This window comes from Fringilla coelebs, assembly GCF_963513975.1.
Source record: "Fringilla coelebs genome assembly, chromosome: 3".
NCBI classification, from domain to species: domain Eukaryota; kingdom Metazoa; phylum Chordata; class Aves; order Passeriformes; family Fringillidae; genus Fringilla; species Fringilla coelebs.
The window spans coordinates 105132094-105153390 of NC_140030.1; the positions used below are offsets into that span (position 1 = coordinate 105132094).

A 21297-nucleotide genomic window follows, 5' to 3' on the forward strand; every position below is an offset into this window, starting at 1 on the left:
TCTGATCTCTTGTGTTAATCAGGGCTAAAGTATTCTCTGTCTTGTGTGCCCAATAGCTGAGGAAAACCTTTCCTAGAACCAGGAAAAGGAGGCTGGACTGTACAGTTCTTCAAAACCTCAAAAGTTCCTTCATCTCCTTCCACCACCATGTCCAAAATAATCCTGAACTCCACACCAGATAGTTCCTCCCAAACAACACAGTACTTTTGGCTTTCATTAAGCCACAAACATTTTGAGGCACTCCAAATGTGGCAGAATTTTGGCACAGCATGCCGAGGTCTAAGAGCCTACACTGAGCTCAATGGTGTACACAAACCCCTTTGATTTCTTGCAGACTTACATGAGCCTTGGCCATTATTATCTCTTTCTTTAATATTCATCTAAGTAGGGTTTTTCCTCCCATTCAGTGTTTGCTGTCAGCCTATATGTGAGTAACTCAGACTAACACAACAGAACTGAAGTAACTTGATTGTGTTATTTTTTTTTTTTATCACAGTGGTTTTCTTTGTACATTAAAGACAGTGATGGAAACAACATTTTATAAGCAGATCTGTGCAGTCCTATCTGAGTGCCTGGTCCTGTTGATAGTGCATCAAATGAGTGGGAAAGTGGTAGGAGGGTGTTCCAACAAACTCTCTCCAGCAGTGCCTTTGTGGTTTAGCCATGTACATGTTGTAACATAGCAACCACACATTTTTTAAAAATTAAAAGGAAAAGGCAAATACTTTTGGATAGTGCAGTGGAAAAATAACATTTGCCACGAAGAGGGAGAGTTACAGAGGGATGGAAGTGGACTGATGAGATGCAGAGGAAGCTGGATTTGTTTGTCCTGGAGTAGAGAAGTCAAAGAGGGGATGTGATTGCTGTCTTTCACTGTCTCAAGAACAGCTGGGGGGGAATAGAGGCAGCAAGGGAAATTGTGACTAAATCCAGCAGGGGGGTGGAAAATTCAGAGTGTGGGTTCATATATAAAAAACAGGTACTTAGAAAAGCTGTGGAATTTCCAACCTTGGGGATTTCCAAAGATTGGCTGAATGGCAAATATGATCTGCCTTTTAATTTGCTCTGCTTTGAGCAGATGACTGGATTAGAGATTTCCAAAGCTGCTTTTGACCCTAGATGCTCCTATATTGTATTCCAGCTTAAAATAATTGTGTCCTCATGGTACCAAAAAGCCATCCTTGAGTCTGAAATGGAAGGAGATGTTTCCGAGAGAATTCAGGCAGTACTAATCACAAACAGCTCTTTCACAGTAGGGCATTTAACTGAAGCTGTGAATTGCCTTTTTGCCTTCAGTTTCTTGCAGGTGCAGTTTGGGCTAGATCCTCCAAAAGGGAACTCCCCACAAAAGTCTGGCATCTGAAGCTTGCCACTTCTAGCTTGACTTGGAGACCAGTTCCAGACAGCAAATTGTCAGCTTCAGAGATTTCTTTATGTTGATTTATCTGGATGAATTACTCTGAATTATTAAAAACTATACCAAAGGCCATTTGAATTTGTCACCAGTATCAGACCCACAGAGAAATAAAGGCAATTGGGAAAGCGTGTTCACAAATATACAAAGTCATGGCTTATTTAAAACTCTGAATTGAATTGGAAGTTTTAGATTCTCCTAAGGACATGCCATGCTGAGTGGCAATTTTTATTATAGCAGTGAGCCCCTGAGATGATGTCTCCAAGAGACACGTATCAGGCTGTAACAGGACACTAAGTATGACCAGAGATCACTACTCTCTGATGGATAGATAACACAATTTTGCCTAAGCAGGGGAGAGGAAATTGATGGTAGAATAAAATAGACTTGAGCTGTCAGGTGGTGGATCTTACACTCTGTGTTTTTGTACTTCTTGGGCTCATGTCCTCAGATGTCAGGTCTGTCCCTTTAATGGATTGCTGTCAGCGTTGGTTCATGGTTAGGATCAAACTTTCAGCACTTTCACAGCAGGAGGATGTGGGTGTTAGAGCAGCATTTTGGGGTTTTCTGACTCATTTGACAGCAAGAGGTATGCCTCTTCCCTGGAAAAGTGCAGATAGGGTGTAGTAGAAAATATTTTGTACTACACTTGCATACAGTCCAGCTGGTAGAAGAGTAGTTTCAGGTGTGGCTGGGGAGGTGGCTGGCTTCTGTCCCCAAAGATCTTTTTGCAATGAGTATCAGAAAAGTAATAGTGACCTTTTCTCCTGGATGATTATAGGAATTTAAAGTGCAAAGGCAAGTACCTTTGCCTGGGAATCCATCCTATTCCCTCAGCTAGGGCATTGTGAATTGCATTTCAGTCAAGGAAAAATGATCACATCAGCTATTGTCTGAGAGAATGGCTGTCCTGTACACATCCTGAGCAGGTGTGGGAAGGTGAGTTTCATATATGGACATCTTCCTTTAGATTCAGTCAATACCAGATATTGTCAGAGCAATTGGGAGAGACTCCCTGTGAACAACCAGTGCTGGTTTGAGTTCTCTCATGCTGACCCAGTGTGGTGGTTTAGCTCCAGCTGGCAGCTGTGTACCAGGCAGCTGCTCACTCACTGTGCCCCCTGCACAGTGGGATGGGGAGGAGAATCAGAAAAAAGGAAAAAAAAAAAAAGAAAAAAAAAAAGAAAAAAAACCACAGGTCCAGACAAGGACCATGCAATAGTTGAAACGAGTAGAATTTAATAATCATAATTGTAATTAAGAAAAAAGAAGATGATAAAAATAAAAGAAAATCAAGTGATGCAAAATACAATTGCCTGATGCCCAACCAGTCCCCAGGCAGCAATTGGTCCCTTCCAGCCAACTTCCCCAATTTATACACTGGGCATGACACTCTGGTATGGAATATCCCTTTGGGTCAGCTGTCCCAGCTGTGGTCCCTCACAGCTTCTTGTGCAGCTGTCCACCAGCAGAGCATGGGACACTGAAAAGTCCTTGAGTGAGGGTAGGCACAGCTCAGCAACAGCCGAAACATCAGTGTGTTATCAGCACAGGTCTCGTCCTAGATGCAAAACACAGCACTGCACCAGCTATTGGGAATAAAAGGAACTCTATTCCAGTTGAAAACAGGACAGCAAGTTACTAGGTGTCTACCATCATAGTCCCAGTGTTTTCCCCCTAGAAATTCTTGTAGGACTTATAAACACAAATCACTTATCAAAAGGGACCTCTGCCACTAAAGAGGTGTGCCTGATATTTATTCTTAAATACTGTGTTGTAGATTGCAGTGCAGATTAGAAACTTGATCAAGAGCAATTTGCTATGCCCAAAGTTTCTGCTGAAAGATTCCATCTTCCTAGATAAACCCCAAAGAAGTCAAGGCTTGAGCGCCTGGACAATCCATAACTGGTTGGGTACATTTTATATGTGATATTTCAGAATTGATTGTGATTCCTTTCCTGAGCCTTGGCCAGGGGAAGCCATTTGACAAGATGTATGATGACAGCTTAGTGGGTAATTTATGCCCCATTGGCTGCTTCTCTCTCATTCTCTGGGCCATCAGCCCAAAACATGGCATGCTACTACATAATGTGCAATTAAGCTTTATGTCCTCATGGACAGTAGCATCTTTAATAGAGAAACTTACTGGACTTCTTCTTTATCCCACTAGTGGTTTTGATACTCAGAGTTGGAATTGCACATTGTCTTGTCCAGCAGAAGGAAGCTCAACATGGGAGGCTTGCAGTGACTATGGAAACTCTTCTGATTCTTAATATTCTGTCTGCAGGCAGAGGATCCCTGGACAGGATCCAGTGACTTTTTGCATGGCTTTCCAGGAGCAGTGGCTGTTGCTGGGACTGTTCTGTGCAGTTTTCCACTCCATTTCTCTCCTTGTGAAGCTTTGACCTTTCATCAGAAGTATAAAGGTTTCAGCGAAAGCTGAGAAGGCTCAGTAAGTCCATTAAATAGCTTTAGAATGATGGCAGCTGAAGATACCTGTATCCTTCAGCCATGGAAGAAGATCCTACAGGGAGTACAGTAAAGGGCTGTAAAATCCCTAATAGCCTGCAAAGTCAAGTGCAAGAGTTACAGAATAAGTTATAGCAGAAAGTAACAAAAGTTGTTTCAGCTGAGTGAGTCCTTGAAGGGATGCTAAGAATAAGGCAGCTGAACATCTAATTTTATCATGTGGTTTCTTACTTCAGACTGCTTCAGTGTCAAAGGAATGGAAGGTGGCAGAAGCAGTACCAATTTTTAAATAGCTTCACAAGATACCACTCCCTGATACTGACATGTCCATCACAAAGAATCAAAAGCTGTGATAAGACTGGCATTAGTGGACAGATGGGTGAGGGTGATCTGATGAACAGAAGCCAGTATGGCTTTTATAGAGGCATCTGTCTACAAATGTGTGGAGCTCTTGCAGGGCATCTTTGAGTTTGTGAGGATATTAATTTCTAAAAGATACTTGAGAGTAATCATTTCCAAAGTAGCAGTCAGAAAACAAATACAATGCTATGGATTTCCTGTGCCTCAATCTGACTGACAGCCAGCTCTGGAAATTCTGTTAATCAAATGTAGTGTTACCACAGGAGTGTGCACCTGATTCCAGGGTTCTGGGTCACAGAAAGGAGGAAAAAGTAGGCTCATCTGAAAGCTGCAAATAGGCATTTTTCTGCAGTTTGGTGAAAGGTAGTGGGAAATGGCAGGCTTTCCTGTCCTTCTGATCATGCTGATAAACAGAACTGGATCATAGTTGCAAATAGGATGTTTGCCTATGCTAAATTTTATTCATAACTTAGTGTTGATTCTACACCATAAGCTGAGTGTTTTTGCCATCACATTGTCTCTCCCTGTAGAAGGAAACTGACAGGCTGAATCCTGTCAGTTCTGCATTATTTAGCTAAATAATTTTATTAGAAATGTAGGACCCCACAGCTATGTTAGCCTACAGCATCCAGTTTCCTTTTGACAGCAGAACATCAGATTTCTCTGCTAATGCATTGGTGCATGGAGAACTATTGACAGTAGTTTCATTCTCTCCTAGAGGATACCAGTTCTTAGAAAAGGAACAAGCATAGAGCACATCAGCCATGAGCATTTGTACCTGCCATCTTATAAAGAAAATGTTATCACCCTTTTTAGAGTTTTGTTTTCTTAGGCAGCCAAGTGTGTCAGGCCACATCATGCACATTAAACATAAGGTAGGGCTCCTGACTAAGCCATATTTCAGCCAGACACTGCAATGAGTCTGCATCCTAGGGCTGCCTTTTCCTCTTCTGTTTATGTCTTCTGGCAGCCCTTGAACTCTGCATATCAAATGTACTGTTCTGCATAATGTACTGTCTAATCTAGAGGAAAGCTGAATTGAAGTTCTGGATTTAGAGTTGGAGTAACAAGCTAACTGCAAGATTTCATTGAATCGGTGTCAAGATGTTGCATGCATTTCTTTTGTAGGTTTGAAGAAATTTTGCTTATGAAGCCAAAACCAACCTGAGAAACAACTGTTGCAATTTCATACATTTTCCTTTCATTTTTTAGTACTTTTCATGGGCAAACTGGAGATCATAAGATGCACTTGGTCCTCGTGCACATACTTCAGCTTTTTGGTGAGAGCCACTCTCACCTACTTACCAGAAATTGTTCTTGTAAATCTATTCCAGCTAATCATGTCGGTTTTCGAGAACAGCATGAAGGAAAGGGGCATCACTGAAAATGAAGCCTTTGACTGGGAGAAGGCTGGTACAGATATCTTGTTGTCCACTAGCACCTCAACTCCACCGCAGCAGAACACCAGGCAAACAGCAGCCATGTTTGGGTGAGTGTTGTAGTTGTACCAGTCAGACAGTGGATAACAAGCTCGGTTCTTTTTTTAAAGATTTCAAGGCCATGATGATTCTGGGAAGTTGGAACAGCACGGGAGGCACCACTTGATCTGACTTTTTTAATGTTAATTTATGTCTGTGGTGGTGGACAGTGAGCTGAGCACTGCTGAGTGCATGCACTGCTCACACCTCCAACACAGCTCTTCAGCCTTTTTACAGTGTGTTTCATGTGCTGCTGCAAAGGGACACAGAGACTGATGCTCAGATGAGTCCAAACAGAAAAGGTTTGATAAGGCCTGGTTCACTGGTCTGTCTTGGGGCTTTTGGGGGGCTGATGTTAGGGGTAACAGTAATCTCTAGTTATGTTATGGAAGGTAAAAACTGTAGGGCCTAGTAAGCCTCATTTGCTCATGCAGAAGGAGAGGTTTCTTCACAGATCAATATGGTGTGAGGGGCACTTGTGAAGAAGTTTTCAGCCTGTGTATCAAGGGTCCCAAGATGCTTTCACTGATCTGCCTGCTGTCTCTGTAATTTTCATTACACGGAATCCTCCTGTTCTGATTCAGGATGTCACATCTGGCACTGCCTGTTTTTCAACTAAGTAATACCCTAAAATCTGCTGAGGAATTCCCGTGGGCTGGTGTAATAAGCTGCCTTCTTTATATACTGATAATTTTACCTTCCTTTTTGTCTCTTTTGCAGGGTGGTCAATGTCACTCCGGTACCCGGGGACCTGCTCCGTGAGAACACCGAGGATGTCCTGCAGGGTGAACATCTGAGTGATCAAGAGAATGCTCCTCCCATCCTGTCAGGTCGGCCAGTGGAAGGCCTTGGGCAGGCTCCAAACACGGCTTTCAATGAGGGTGAAGTTTGGGAAGAGACAGATGTGAATCGCAACAAACTCAGGATCAGCATCAGCAAAGTAAAGAACATTTCCTGGTCTCCTCTGAGTGTTGGATGTAGGGAATGGGTTCAGAGACTGCTAGAAGCCACTCAGATCCACTGATGTAGCATGCTATGTAGTAAGCCCAAAAAGCATTGAAGAATTCTCCTGTGGCAAGGGGAAATTACAAGGAATTTCTTCACAGAGTAAAAGCCATTGGGATTAATTTAGATCTTTATGCAAGTGACATTTTGGGGGCCAGTAATGCTCAAGTGAATCTTTTTTACCATCATATCATTATCTAGGATTTTGGTATGTCAAGGAAGGAAATTCTAGTCCTTGCATAGCTGATACAATATCAGAAATGTCCCAGGCATGGAAATTAAACCCCAAAAATTTATTGTGTCCCAAGCTCTTGTGACATGAAACAACTCAATGCACACATACTGCTGTTCTTAAGGTGAAAAAAGGGAAGTTTATTTTCTGACTCTAACATTTATAGATTTTGAAAAGTGACAGTGGATTGGAGGGTGAAAGTGCTACTTTTCTAATAACACTGGACAAACCAACAGTCTATCAAATTTCTCTTCTTCTATAAAAGAATGCAAAACAATACATTATTTACAGAAAGTGTGTGAAAAAGTTTGTTACAAGAATGTAAACATTGGAAGGCTTAGAAAATCTTAAAAAAACAGGGTGACACTCTTGGGTAAATAAATATAATCAGATATGTCTTCATAAACTGTATTTTTCTGTACCTTGAATCATCACTCATTTTTCTCTTCCTTTTTTTAACTTTTCTTTGTAAGGGTAGGAAAATCTATAGGGACCATCTAACAATGGTTTCCCCCCTATGAAACCATTCCTTAATATTCTTATATTTCTGCATTCCAAGATCATATTAAGCTTTTTTACCTTACATAAAATGTATACTTCAATTGATTTTACTCAAAATCTCTAAGGTGTTTCTCAGTCCTTTCTTGTAAATGTTATCTCATTTCTTGAAGGCACCCCCAGTGAAGGCTGATTCCATGATAAATGTTAAGTATAAGAATCTGTTTATTAATAGTTAGTTTATTAATAATCTTAATTTACATATTGCAAGTAAATTAGCATTAGTGGCAGGTCATCAGATACATACAGAATCTGTTGGCAGAGAAACATTCATCAGACTTAAAATGTTGTCAGGGCCTATCAGATCCACATCACAAACCCGTCTTTAATGGACATTTGTAGACTTGCATGTTAAGTCTGTGAGTGTTCTGGGGCTGACCAGAATTCATTTCAGTCTCTACTAGTACAAAGTTAGTCTTTATTTCAGCAAGATAGGTATGTCCATTATCCTTAGTCTTCTTAGAAAACATTATGCATGGATAAGAAATAATCTAATTTACTTAAAATTTTCCAGTGCAAATAATTCAGATCAATGTGTTATCTGTGTGAAACATTAGCAGGGGCGTTCCTCAACACTGAGGAATTATGAATGAAGTTCAAATCACTTCATCTCTCACTGGTAACTCTGCATTCCCAGAAGTTTTCATTTGAAGGTAGATGAAATAAGAAAAGCCTGATAGAGAGGGATGGTTCTGTTCACACAACATATATTTAAAAAAAAAAAAAAAGAATATTACAGAAAAACCCTAGCAACTTATGTGTGTTTTTCTTTGCATTTCTACACCAGGTGCTTTGATGCTCTTCAGTCAGACTTTTCACAGGGGAGCCCTTTCTGTGTGCCAGTTGTGTGTCATGTCTTAGGTGCCTCATTCACAAGCAGCTAAAGGCAGGAGAGGTTTCTAGAAGCTCCACAGCACAGGCAGGTGACTCTTGTGCCAGGCACTGTGCTGTTTGTTGTCAGGCTGCTGCCACAGGAGCTTAGGGAGTTTCTCAGCATGGCAGTGAGCACTTCAGCTCTGACAGGTTCTGTAGCTACACAGCAGCCTGTGCAGCAAAGCCCAGGGCAGCAAGCTCTCCAGAGCTGAAGTCCTTTCTTTGAGGGGTGTTATCTCTAGTTTGACTATTGCCTGTCCTTTTGCTTTGCTAGACTTACTATCATTAGTCTGACTGTTCTCTGAGAGAGGATTGGTTTTTATTTAAGTAACAGTCACTACATGGAGAAAAGAAGGATACTTCCAATTTGATACCTAAGGGCACAGCTCTACCTCTGCTTGCAATCTGAGGCATCAGAACCACAAGGGCACTGGCATGTTTAAACACCCTTCTGCTATTCACAGCATCACATCCTTCATCTTCCAGTCTTGTAGCACTAGAATTAACTGGCTTTCCCTGTCTTGCTCTTTGTATTTAGGAGATGAGTGGAGCTTGCCATGTTTTTTCTCCCTGATAGCTGTCTAAGGTGATCCTTACTTCTCTCTGTAGACAATTCAGATCTCTTTCTGTCCCATTTCTCCCATTTCTGTGTTAAGGACAGAACTACTGTCACTGTTCTCCCACACCATCCCCCAGTTCTCCACTCTTGAATCTTACCAAGTTGATGCTACCCAACAGTTACATCAGCACTTTGCTCCCTTCACAAACACATTTAATCTTTCTTTGTTGCTAACCTTCTCCTGGCCATGACTGGATTACAGATTAAATCATTATCATCTATTCTGCTTTTCCTCTAATGCTTGAAAGTTCTCCTCCACTCTCCTTAGCTGCAAAAGCTCTTTAGTTATGCATTCCAACTCCAGCATGGGTGGTTTAGGTCTGCTGATTCATGGGCACTGACTGACTTGCCATGTGCACATTGCATGACAAGGCAGCAGTCTGGATCAGCAGCATTTTGCTGAGATGCTGCTTGTGTTCAGGCCCTCTGGCATTAATGGAGGACAAGGGAAAGTAGGGCAGGGAAGGGTAAGCATTCTCCATACAGATCCCCACACACAGGCCCTGTGTAGCAGCTGATGCTGCATGGCTGGCAACACAGCAGTGTTGAATGCAAATCCTGTGCCGCTGCTGTGCTTTTGCCCCTCTCTTCCAAGGAAAATCAGCGCTGTGGAAGGCAGAGGGCAGCTGTGTTGGTCACCTACTTTAGCTCCTTTTTCTGCTGCTAAATTTAAAAAATCAAATTTAATAAGGCAATATGAAAGAGGAAATATGGAAATATGGAATGTCCATGAGTGTGTTCAGCTCCCTGCATGACCTTGGCTCTGTAGAAAGCTCTTAGAGATGTTGTGGTTGAATGGATATCGTAGAAGACTTTGTTTAAAGGACCGAGATTAAAACAAACAAACAAACAAAAAACCCAAACCAACCTAGTAATTAGGAGATGCCTTAGTCGGACCAGATGTAAAAGTTTGTACATTGCAATGTAATGCATGGCCCCTGCTGAAATGAATGTTGACAAACAAGGTTCTTAGACATCTTGGGTAAGCAGTTAGGGTTTGTGTATGTAGTAGGTTAACCCATGAAAACTCCTTTGGATCAACACTCAGGGTAATTGAAATACATAGGCCACCTTGTAAAGATGTTTAAGTATTTGAATTGATTTTAAATCCATACCTTATTTTAACACCAGCTGATTGCCAGGGCAGAGGGACCCTGCCTCCCTTCAGACATTGCTCATGTAGATTGTGAAAGTGTATGCTGGGAGAAAGCCCAGAGCAACAGTCAAGGATGGACATCAATGTCTTTGGCCAGATCTTGAAGTTCTTTGTGTTTACCCCCCCCAGACTCAGTGCATGGTGGAAGAGGAGCAGAGAAACGGGGTGTGCCCCAGTTCCCCTGTCCGAGTGCCTCCGGAGTCCCCGACCGCACAAGTGCGCTCCCTCCGCTACCGCCGCGTCAACAGCCCCGAGTCAGAGCGGCTCTCCACAGCTGATGGAAAAGCAGATCCACATGAAAGAAGGTTTGTTCACCCTCTGTAGCCTCCTACTGCTTTTAGCAGAGTCTTGAGGATTGACTGTTGAGACCAGCCTAATCATTAGATCAGCAGCCAATGCTTGCAGCTTTATCTACGTTGACTTTCAGTTCACCTCCTTCTCTACTTCCCCTTTCTTCTTTGTCAAAAATTTTCATGTCTCACACATGGAAGGCTTTCCCCGGAAGAGTCTGCAAGGCTTCTGGATGATCCTTGTTGAAAAAAAGCTGGGCAGCAGATGCTCTGGCTTTGTGCAAAGCAAGCAGCAGATGCAGGCCAAATGAGAAACATTGATCAGAACATGGTTTGAGGGTTTTTTTCACAAGCCAGTAGAACATAAAAGGGGGAAAGGTGTTGTTGGGAGGAAATGGTTATCATCCTGTCTACAGGGGAAAGAGATGCTGAATTGGCTCTCATACTGAAGCACTTCTTCACACCATTTCTAAAGAAATATTTTTGTTTAAGCCTGTCTTTCTGAAGTGTACCAAGAACTGAGTGAGAAGAGCCCATACAGACATTCTCTTACGGTCCTGTCGTTGCCCACAAACCCCATGTGTTTTGAGTGGCTTCTTGTTGTGTCCCTAGGTCTCGAATGGACATCCCTGGCTCTCCCTCGCGGCTCGTGTGCTCCTCGCAGCCGGCCCAGATGCTGTCCATCGATACGGGCCAGGCTGACCGCCAGGCCAGCGGCAGGATGGACGTGTCCGCCTCCGTGGAGCACGAGGCCCTCAGCAACGCCTTCCGCTCGGTGCCGCTGGCGGAGGAGGAGGACTTTGACAGCAAGGAGTGGGTTATCATCGACAAGGAGACAGAGCTGAAGGACTTCCACCCCGGTGCTGAGCCAAGCACCTCTGGAACCACGGACGAGGAGCCCGAGGAACTGAGACCTATCGAAGATGGGGAAGAGAGAAGGCGCCTGGGGGCAGATGCTGCAGTGAGGCCGAAGACTCATGATGGGCGAAGTCGGGGTATGCTGCCTGTGACTGAGGAGGACAGTTCCCATAGACATGAAGGACCTTCTCAAACAGTGTCTGACAGTAGACACGAACAGCAGACAGGAAGTCCAGCCCACTCCCCCTTACATTCAGCACCAGCCCTCCGACAAAGGAGACGAGAATCTGAACCCACTGGTCCTCAGAGACAGGTAAGATCCCTGGGTCTGTACCTTGTTGCCTATCATAGTATCATCTTAGGAAACCTCAACTGTGCTGGAGAAGTCTTTGATTCCAAGCATGGATGCTCTTGTAAAACTCTTCTGACAGTGCTGGCAAATGTTGTGAACACCTTAGAAGTGCTCCCAAAAGCCAGTGATGTCCTTCTGAGGACACACTGTTATGAAGATCTTTCAGCCATTTTGGTACAGGGACAAGAGGAGAGTGCAGCTGTGATTTTGGGTGTCTCTTGTCACTCCTCTTATGCTCTCCCACAGAGTTTTGTTAGTAACTCTCCGTGGAGTTTTGTTAGTAACTGCTTAGCTGTATGGACTGCTTAGTGTTGCTAGCAAATCTCCACATAGTTTCTCAGCAACAATAGGAGTGTATTGCAAGAGAATGACCTCTAATCTAATCACACATCAGCACTGCACAGCCCCATAGCAATGCAAATCCTAAAATAACTCCCTAAAATTAATCTTTCTTCTAAATACCTAGCAAAAAGCTCAGAGTAGCCAGCACATACATCTCATCAACCTTACTTCAGTGAGAGGCATTGCTGTTACCATGCATTTACTCACAGAAGTGTTCTTTACCTAGTGTGTTTTTTCCATGTAGTTGTAGAGGGCTTTTTTTCCTTTCAGTTTTGCTTTTTTCCTGTGGTCTTCTGATGCTATAAAGTAGTTCAGTTTTTAGTAGGAGGTGATTTATTAGATTAGCTGGAAAAATATGATACACTAGGCACAGAGTTCCTGTCATACCTAATCTTCTTGTTTAAGAACATGGCTGTCCCAGAGTGTTCAGTGCAAGAGGCAATCAGATTGTTCCCCTAAGAGCTTTTTGTATTTATATGTTGATGAAGAGCTCTCATGCACGTGGGATCCATAAGCAAAGCAAAGAGCAGGCAAGTTTTGAGTCATGTACACAGGGATACCCTCCCATGACAGTGCAGTCTGCCTGTTCCTGTCTGGAAGATGATAATTTCGTTTTTGCTTCCCTCTTGAGCTTATTCTCCAAGGAAGTGTTCACTGGACTGGAGCATGTTAAAAGAACATCCTTCTATTCAGGTCTTGCCCAGAATCTTCTCTTCTCTAGATCCCCAAGAGATGCAAGAAGAAAACCATGAATGAGACCAGAATCTATGTAAAAGGAATCAAAGCAAATCTTTGCAAATCACCAGGCAAGGTGTTCCCTGTTAAGGTGTATTTACAGGATGGATAGAAATGCTGTCAGTAAGCACAAGGGCTGTCCTGCTGAGCGTGGAACAGAAGCAGCACATGCTTCTCATAGAGACTGCATTCCAGTTGAAGGATTCCTAGGTAGAGGTGTTTGCTGTAGAAAGCCAATATGCTGAATGCCCCAGGTATCTAGAAATTACATAAGGCAAGCTTGGCAGAGTTGGAAGGGTCTGTGTCTGAATTTGCTGTGGTCTGTACACTTCGGGGGTTGGTCAGTGCAAGATCTGCAAGATGCAATGAACATGGTAAGAACCAGCTGGTAAGAACCAGCTGTAAACAACAGCAGGGGCACTTCATTAAAATGTTTAGTGTGGCTAAAGAAGCCTGGAGAGGCCTTCTTGGCCACAGCACATACACCCCTATGTGGAATGACTGGGGGAGTCGGATATGATGCAACACAAAGACTTCTTATCACTGCACAGAGATATTTAAAAAGCAGGCAAAAAAGGTAAAATAATGGGATTGGGGGTGATTACTGCTAAGATATTAGGCAGCCTTTGTTCTCCAGCAAACTGCCTTTTTTTTTTTTTGTTGTTCCTATGTTCTGAAATACCCTCTATTAACTCCGTGGCCTAGCTTTGTACACACAGACCAACACTGGACTTCTTTAGCTGACTGGGATTTAGTGATTCTTCCTTTGATGTCTGAACCCTTCAGTTACCACTGCAGCTGTGCAGTGATACTCATATTTTTCCACTTGCTGTCACAAACCAGCTATTAACTCTCCAAGGGACTTGGTGCCTAAAGGGAAGTAGAAACCTGTTTTCCTTAGGTGCAGCAAATATGGAGGGATGGATGGCTGGGACACCAATAAGAAGTTGACCAAGGACTTAACTAGTGAAAATACTGAAGGCCTCATTAGCAATGACAGATGTTTCCTGTAGCTCATGCTTGTGCTTCTCTGGGTTTGATTAAAACTGTGATTAAGTTTTTGTGTGTGTATGTGTGTGTGTGTGTGTGTAGGTGAGTAAATCTTCCTTATCTTTAAATATGAACTGAGCCTGTAAGATAGGTAAACATTTCACTAAATGCTGAACTACCATGACTGAAGTCATAGGGTTTGTTGTACCCATTTGTGACCTCATCCTGGTGTCCCAAAAGCTGGTGATCATCCCTTGGTGTCAGTAGCATACTCAGTGAAAGCAAATGGGGAATCCCTGCTCTGATGCTTCCTTCTGTTTCTCCATCCTCTGGCTCCAGTCTGTGAGCCATCACTTGTAACTGGCAGAGAGACAGTGATTTCTGGATTGTCATAGAATCACAGCATGCCTGAGGTTGGAAGGGACCTCTAGAGGTCCCCTCTAGTTCTACCCTCTGCTCCAAGATGGATCATCTAGAGCAGGTTACTAAGGACAGTGTCCAGTCAAAGTATCTCTGAGGATGGAGACTTCACAACCTCTTTGGGCAACCTGTTCCAGTGTACAATCACTGATATGGTAAAAAACTTTTTAAAATGTTTACATGGAATTTCCTGTATTTCAATTTCTGTTCCTTTCTTCTTTTACTTTCACTGGACATCACTAAGAAGAGTCTGGATCCATCTTCCCATCAGGTATTTATAAATGTTGTTAAGGATTCCCCTGAGCCTTCTCTTCTCCAGTCTCAACAGTCCCAGCTCTCTCAGCCTCTCCTCAAATGAAAGGTCTTCCAGTCCCCTCATCATTTTTGTGACCCTTCTCTGGACTATCTCCAGCATGTCCACATGTCTCTTGTGCTGGGCAGCTCAGAACTGGAGCACAGCACTGCAGGTGTGACTCACCAGAGCTGAGCAGAGGGCAAGGACCATTTCCTTCAGCCTGCTGGCTGCACTCCTGGCACATCCTGAGGGGCTGTTGGCCCTTTTTGCCACAAAGGCTTGTGTTCAGCTTAGAGTCCACCAGGACCTCCAGGTACTTTTGTGTCAAACTGCTTCCAAAACAGGTGGCCCACAGTGTGTTCTGTTCCTCCCCACTTGCCTTTGTTGAACTTAGTGAAACTCCTTTTTCCCATTTCACCAGCCTATCCAGGCACCTCTGAATGTGAGCAAAGCTTCTGGTGTGTCAGCTGCTCCTCCCAGTATTATGTCATCTGTGAATCTGCAGAAGGAACACTCTGTCCCATCATCCAGGTCACTGATTCAGTTGTTAAACAGCAGTGGCTGCACTATCAGCCCCTGGCTGCACCATTAATGACTGGACATTTTTTCTCCAAACCCAGTATTTTATGACCAGGACCCCGCAGATTTCAGTCTAATTCACTATCTACTTATCTAGCCCGTCTTTCATTGTTTTGTCTAAGAAGATTTTATGGGAGACAGCATCAGAAACCTTACTAAAGTCAAGACCAACAACCTCCCAGCCAGTCCTCTCAGCAGAGAAAGCTCTCGGGCACATCAGACATGATTTCCCCTTCATTTATCCACGTTGACTGCACCTTCTTCATATATTTGGAAATGCCTTCTTCCAGGAGGATTTGCTGCATGTCGTTTCCAGGCTGGCCAACCTTTAGTTCCCTGAGTTATCCTCATTTAGAACTCAGATGTTTCTTCAAATATGTCAGTCTTTTGGAAGGCAGATACTGTAGCTCAGATGTGAGAGATGGTGCTGTCCTGGTTAAAACTCTGTGGGTGTAGGAGGGAGCACAGAATGATCAGATGCTGCTGTGAGGAAAGTCAAGTACAGAGGAAGCTCTGAATAGCCTGGGGGAGTTTTTGACCCAAATATTCTCACATATTAGGAATCTCCCAGTTTCAGATGACAAGAAAATGGCTGCAGCGGAGCACAGATCTCATGGGAAGACCTGGTATAAAGGGAGAACAGAAACTGTGTCCTGTTCAAGCCCTTCTCTCTGTGCATCACTCAGTACATCTGTTTAACAGAGCTCTAAGGGTTTACTTTAATGTATGCATTTCAGGGACGACCTAATAAGACTCAGGGGTTTTTTTAGGCACTAGTGTGCAGATAAAGCTGTAGAAATAGATAAAGAATGACTGGAAGAAAAGATTGAAGCTACACTTCTGTTTACCTATTAATCCTGACACAGGGTTGCTGTTACTGCTGGAAATAATTTAAACCCATACCTCACAATATAATTTTAAAATCTGTCAAGTTCTTAAGTGTGCTGAATAAATTCAGTGATATTTGACAGGGACGGCAACTTACTGCTGCCTTCTGCAGTGAAAAGAATTACAAGTGTTCATACATGTGTGAATTTTAGAAACTATTTCTGACTGTGCTCAGGTCTGTGCTCATAGGTATTTCTTGGCTCTCAGTCTCCCCTGCTGCCAGTGGAGTTGGCATTGTACAAAATGTTTGGGGATTCACCTGCCTGAGACATGCCTGTCCAAATGGTGTCACATCTAAAAAAACCACATGAGAAGTGAAAAATTAAAGTGGGAGATGATATTTACTTTGCTTTACCTATCCTTGAATATATTCTACAGGGTTCAGAGAGCATTTTGCTTAGGCTGATTCTTACATCCTGGAGTCCATCTGAAAAGGTCCCAATGTGAAGAGGCACTAGTATATTTTTCCTTACCAACTCAGCTGTTAGTTAAAATCATTCTTTAAAATCATCTTGATGCTATCTTTGGCCTCTTTTCTCACACAGCCAGGAGAGTGCCACAAGTGGACTTGCTTAAAATTGTCCATGTCTCGAGGGTGTGAGGTCAGCAGGGGAAAAGGAGCTGTGTGTCTTGGTTTCCTTTGCCTTCTACAGCATCCTCTGTGGGCTGCTCTGAGGGACCATTTCTCAGTGGGCATTGGCAGAGGGGAAAACTCATTGCTCCTCCCCCAGTGTAATTCCCACTGCTCTGTGTTTGATGCCTGTTGTAGATGATGTGATTCTTTGACAGTCAGCTCCTCTGTCTTCCCTCCACAGGAGAAAAGAAGCTTGTCAGCTGATGGAGAAGGATGAGTGTAGGGTTGGCCTCTTTAGATTCAGGGTCGCTGTCCATCCATGTGTTAGGAATAAAGGATCAGCAAAAGGGTGGTAGTGGAAGTAATACTCACATATGTTCTTTATATATAAATATATATCTATCAGGTAATAGCAATCAAAACCTTAAGCTGAGTAGACATTCCTAATTACATTTTGTATCTGTAAAATATATTGAGTTCTATTCACATCACATTCTCCTGGGACCTCCCATACAAAGTGTCCAACTGACCCTGTCCAAACAATAGGGCTGATGGAAGGTGGTCCAGCCTGATTGCTGCAAAGGGATAAAGGGGGGCAGCACCCTCAGCATTGATTGAGTAATTTCAGCATTAGAGCATCAGTGAGAAAAGGTGGCATGTCTGTAAGCTCAGCTTCATCCTGGAGGCAGCAATACCAAAATGCACTTGCTGTTGGGGTGTTGTAATTGCTTCTTCATGGCCTGGGCAAGTTCCTTGCTCCTGTGCTGTAGAGGAGGTCTCTCTGGGTAGCTGGAGTGATCCTTTGAGATCTGAGAAGTCTTTACCATTTTGAAATTATATATATACCTTGGAAGGTATACAATATGCTGAACCCAAACATGGAACAAAAATTAGGAATAAAAATTCCAGTAATGCTTAGTTGTGCAACTTGCAAATAGCACACCCAGGGCTGAATTTCTACACTGTCTATGCAAAGAGAAGATGGTTGTCTTTTTGAGAAATTAGAGCTGCTGTCTAGATTTTATTTGTCTCTCTCAAGTACTCTGTATGACAGCATTACATTATTATTATCTGAGACTCAGATCTATGCAGTGACATGCAGTACATTTAGGACTGTGAATAATTGCTTTTCACATTTAATGCCAACCACGAACTGAGTAGCTCTCAGGCACTTCTGAAGATAAGATATCTGCCTCAAAGCACTGCAAAGATATTGAAGGTGACAGGAAAGAGATGACACTGGATGACATTGAGCTCTTTTTCTAGTGCAAGGGCAACATCTCCAGTAAGGTAAGGAGAGTAGGTTTGTCTTAAAGCAAATCTAATATTGCCTTTCCACATTTCACCTGCAGAGACTTCCTGAAAAGAAATGCAGCACAAGGAAGTGAATGCATTTCCATTTTCCCTTCCTTCCCTTGAAGGAAAAAAAGTGATTCCAGGAAAAAAAGTCTGGTTCTGGAGATTGAGACTGCTGACCCTTGTGAAAGTCCTAGTTTCATTGAAGAGGTAGGAAGGGAATGCAGGCTTAGCACTTGCAGGGTGAAGGATCCGAAGTCATTCCCTAATGCCTCTCTCTTCCATGCAGAGCAGAAAGGGAAGGTAGGGACTGCAATCTCATCCTGACACAAACTGTCCTCAGTGGGTGTACTTCCTCCCTCTCCTGGCAATCCCAGGATCACAGAAGCAGAAAAGGAACCTAAGAGTGCATCTTCTCCTCATGTCCTCCTATGGTCCTGTGTTTTGAATTTCTCACTGAAAGGAGAATTACACTCTGCCTGCCTGTCCAGCTGCTGTCTATCCACTGCTTACCAAAACTGGAAGCATTAACACTCCCCCTGCAGGTACTCAGTAGAAAAACGTATCAGGAGGCCAGCAATGTAAGTGTGAGAAGAGAAAAGTCTACTAACAGCCCCCAAACCTGCTTTTTCAAATCCCTGGGGTGAGTTTTAATAAGAGTCATTGAAAGAGCCCCTGAGCATCCCTCACTTTCAAATACACTTAATCATTTTAGCACTGTTTCACCTTTTATCATCCATGTGGTTTCCAAATGTGTTCTGAGTTTGCCTCTTACCCACATGCAAGATGTATGAATAGCCTAGTGGCATGCCAAGATGAGCGCTGCCAGTGGAACAGAGAGGTGGCCTGAAGAGCCAGAGGAGGGGACAGAGTAGCAGAGCCTGGCACTGCTGGTGTCACTCTGGTCCACCTGTGGCTGGGGAGAGCGTGGCAGGCTTCCACGGTGCCCGTAGCATCCCTGGGAACTGATAGCCATAGGGAGCAGTAAGTAAGGCCCTGTGTAGAGCAAAAGCATTTTTCATCCGCCGGCGAAGATGTCCGCAGCATGCGCATCACAAACCAGGGGCGAGTCAAGTCTTTGCCTGACACCTTTTCCTCCACTCTTCTTGGTCTTTTTCAGTTGGAGGAGGACAGGCCTTCTCAGCACTCCCTCCCGAGGTACAGCCCCCTGAGAAGACTGGCGTCCTCCGTTTTCTCCTCCTCAACCCTGGAGACAGAACACTACCCTCACGTTGGTGGCACTTTCATACAGCGCAGCCGTTCGGCGGAGAGCAGCCCCGTGCGCATGCCCCACCGCAGGCACATGCCCCTCACGGCAGGAAACCACAGACTCATGCCTTCCGTCCTCCGCATTTCCAGGTCCCAGCTCCAGCAGGTGTGGGCCCGCTTCACACACAAAACATAGCCCGTTCAGGGAAGCGGCGGCCTCCATAATGCAATAATAGATCCCACCCACCCACAATGTGTCACCACTTAATGCAATATTGAACCCCAGACAACACTGGCCTAAGGTACTGTAACTTCCAAAGCCCCTGCAACCAGACCCCACAGAGACTGAGAACATCTGCCTTTCCCAACCTGCCGGCAGCCCGCGCCAGGGGCGGCGGCGAGGCCGAAGATGAGAACGCAGATGGCGAAGGTGTGGCGCGTGGCGGGTGCCAGGGCTCCTCTGGAAAACCCGCTCGGGCTAGGAAGCGCAGGGCTGCCTCGCTGAACACGCGCGATCGATCGAGCGGCAAACGCTGTCCAGTTGTGACTGGGATGGAGAGACTGTGGAGGTACCAGCCAGCGTTACCTTCCTCAGCAAAGGGGTTCCAGCGTCTCTGCTGGCGTCTTACACTGGGCCGAATCCGTAGGCGGTTTTACTCCAGCTAGATACAGGCAGACTCCCACTCAAAGCTCACCTGAGGCAGGACCTCAGGTTTGTCCCTCTTGTGGAGTTACAATCATGTATCTCTTTGTTGCTTTGGCTTTGGAAATCCCCTCGCTTTTGTTGCAGTTTGGTTTCCGTACGGTGACCACGCATTTCTGTCTCTCTGGCTGTGCCTCTGTTACATGACAGTGGGACTGTTTGTCTGCTCTCCACTCCTAAGCTGCTCCAAATTTTCCTACCTGCCCCCAAGAGGCACTGGCTGTCAAGTTGGATAGCAAAGATTTTCTTACTGATCCAGCTGTAAATTATGCTGGTTTTAAATTCCAGAAATTTTAGGCAACCGCAGCTTTTCAATGGCAGAGCAGTCCTGCTTCTTGGCCTTGCTTGGAAATGCCTGTGATAACAGATCTCATTTGAGAAATAAAGTGGCCTCAGCTCCTGGTATACTGAGCCCATGAAGCCCTTTGCTAAAACTGTGAATCTCAAAAGAAAAGGGAGATCAAAGTTAATTCAAATTGTCATAAGTACCCTTATTTCCTGCGTTTGCACAAATATATTGCCCTCCTCAGCAGTGTAAAACACCAGACTGTATGAAGACTTTCTGTAGTCAAGCGAATGTGGTAACTGTCTTCTATTGCCATGAGCCTTTGGTCTCATCTTCTGGGAGAACAGGCAGTATGGACATTAAGGTGAAGGAAGAAGGGGTCATTGCTGGTGCTCAGGGCTTTAGGGAAGTGCGAGTCCAAAGTAAAATACTGGGCAGTAAATATACAAGCATAGGATACAGGCAGGAAAACGTGCAGAAAGCTCAGGCAGATGTGAAAATGGGTTGGAGTAAGTGTGGGTGTTGGAAGGAAGTTGTGGCATGGAGGTATCACTGCATAGGTAGGGTGTTTCCAGTGGGCTTTGAAGGAACAATTCCTCCCAAGCAGTGCTTTCTCTAGGTATATCTGCCCTACCTGAAGCTCCCTTAATATTAGATTCACCTTCCCGTGAGCAAGAGCAGATAGTGCAGCCCCAGGCAGGGTGGGTGGTGCTTTCTGAAGTTCCTAGCACCTGGCCCCGTGTGTCTGCATGGACGTGGTCTGACAGGCTGACATGGTGACAGAGCATCCTGGGGGGTGCAGGGATGGAGATGGTGGGGGGGCAATACTCTCTCCTTGAGAAGATTCGGCACAGGTATGAGCAGCCTCTTCCCACAGTCAGTCATTCTTGAATCAGTGGCATCAGTTTCTTTTGATTTGCCCCAAGAACACGTGTGAACAGGACAGTTTGCTGATCAGACAAATTTTTTATCTGCAATTTTTTCATGAGCTTTATTTTTGAAAAAGGTACTGGCATTGCCAAAAATACTTGGGTTGAATTAACCACTAGCCTAATGACATTTGGCAGTTCCCTTGTTGAGGGCAGATACCAGAAAGAGCAAGGATTTGCTCTTCTCAAAGTGACATGAGAAGGGATGATTTCCTTAAGTAGACTCTGCTCTGATGTTATTTTTTTTTTCCATCTTCACTAGAGACTTTGATGGAAGAACAGATTCCAGAAAAAATAGAATTTGTGAAAGCGCTAGACTTAAATCAGTAACTCTCAATATTTGTTCATAGCGCCCAAAACACTGATGTTTGCTTTTCAAGGTTAATT

At 44.1% G+C, this 21297-nt stretch overlaps 1 protein-coding gene across 1 annotated transcript in view; it reads left to right on the forward strand.

Moving 5' to 3' along the window:
• The window catches only part of TTBK1 (tau tubulin kinase 1), a gene marked incomplete at both ends in the record, with an annotated part of 80819 nt that overhangs the window by 40550 nt on the left and 18972 nt on the right, over nt 1–21297 (forward strand). Inside the window, 4 exons of the mRNA XM_084201931.1 lie at nt 5578–5732; nt 6442–6661; nt 10294–10469; nt 11067–11625. Coding sequence (XP_084058057.1) covers nt 5578–5732; nt 6442–6661; nt 10294–10469; nt 11067–11625 — 1110 coding nt within the window. The remainder of the gene's footprint in view (nt 1–5577; nt 5733–6441; nt 6662–10293; nt 10470–11066; nt 11626–21297) is intronic.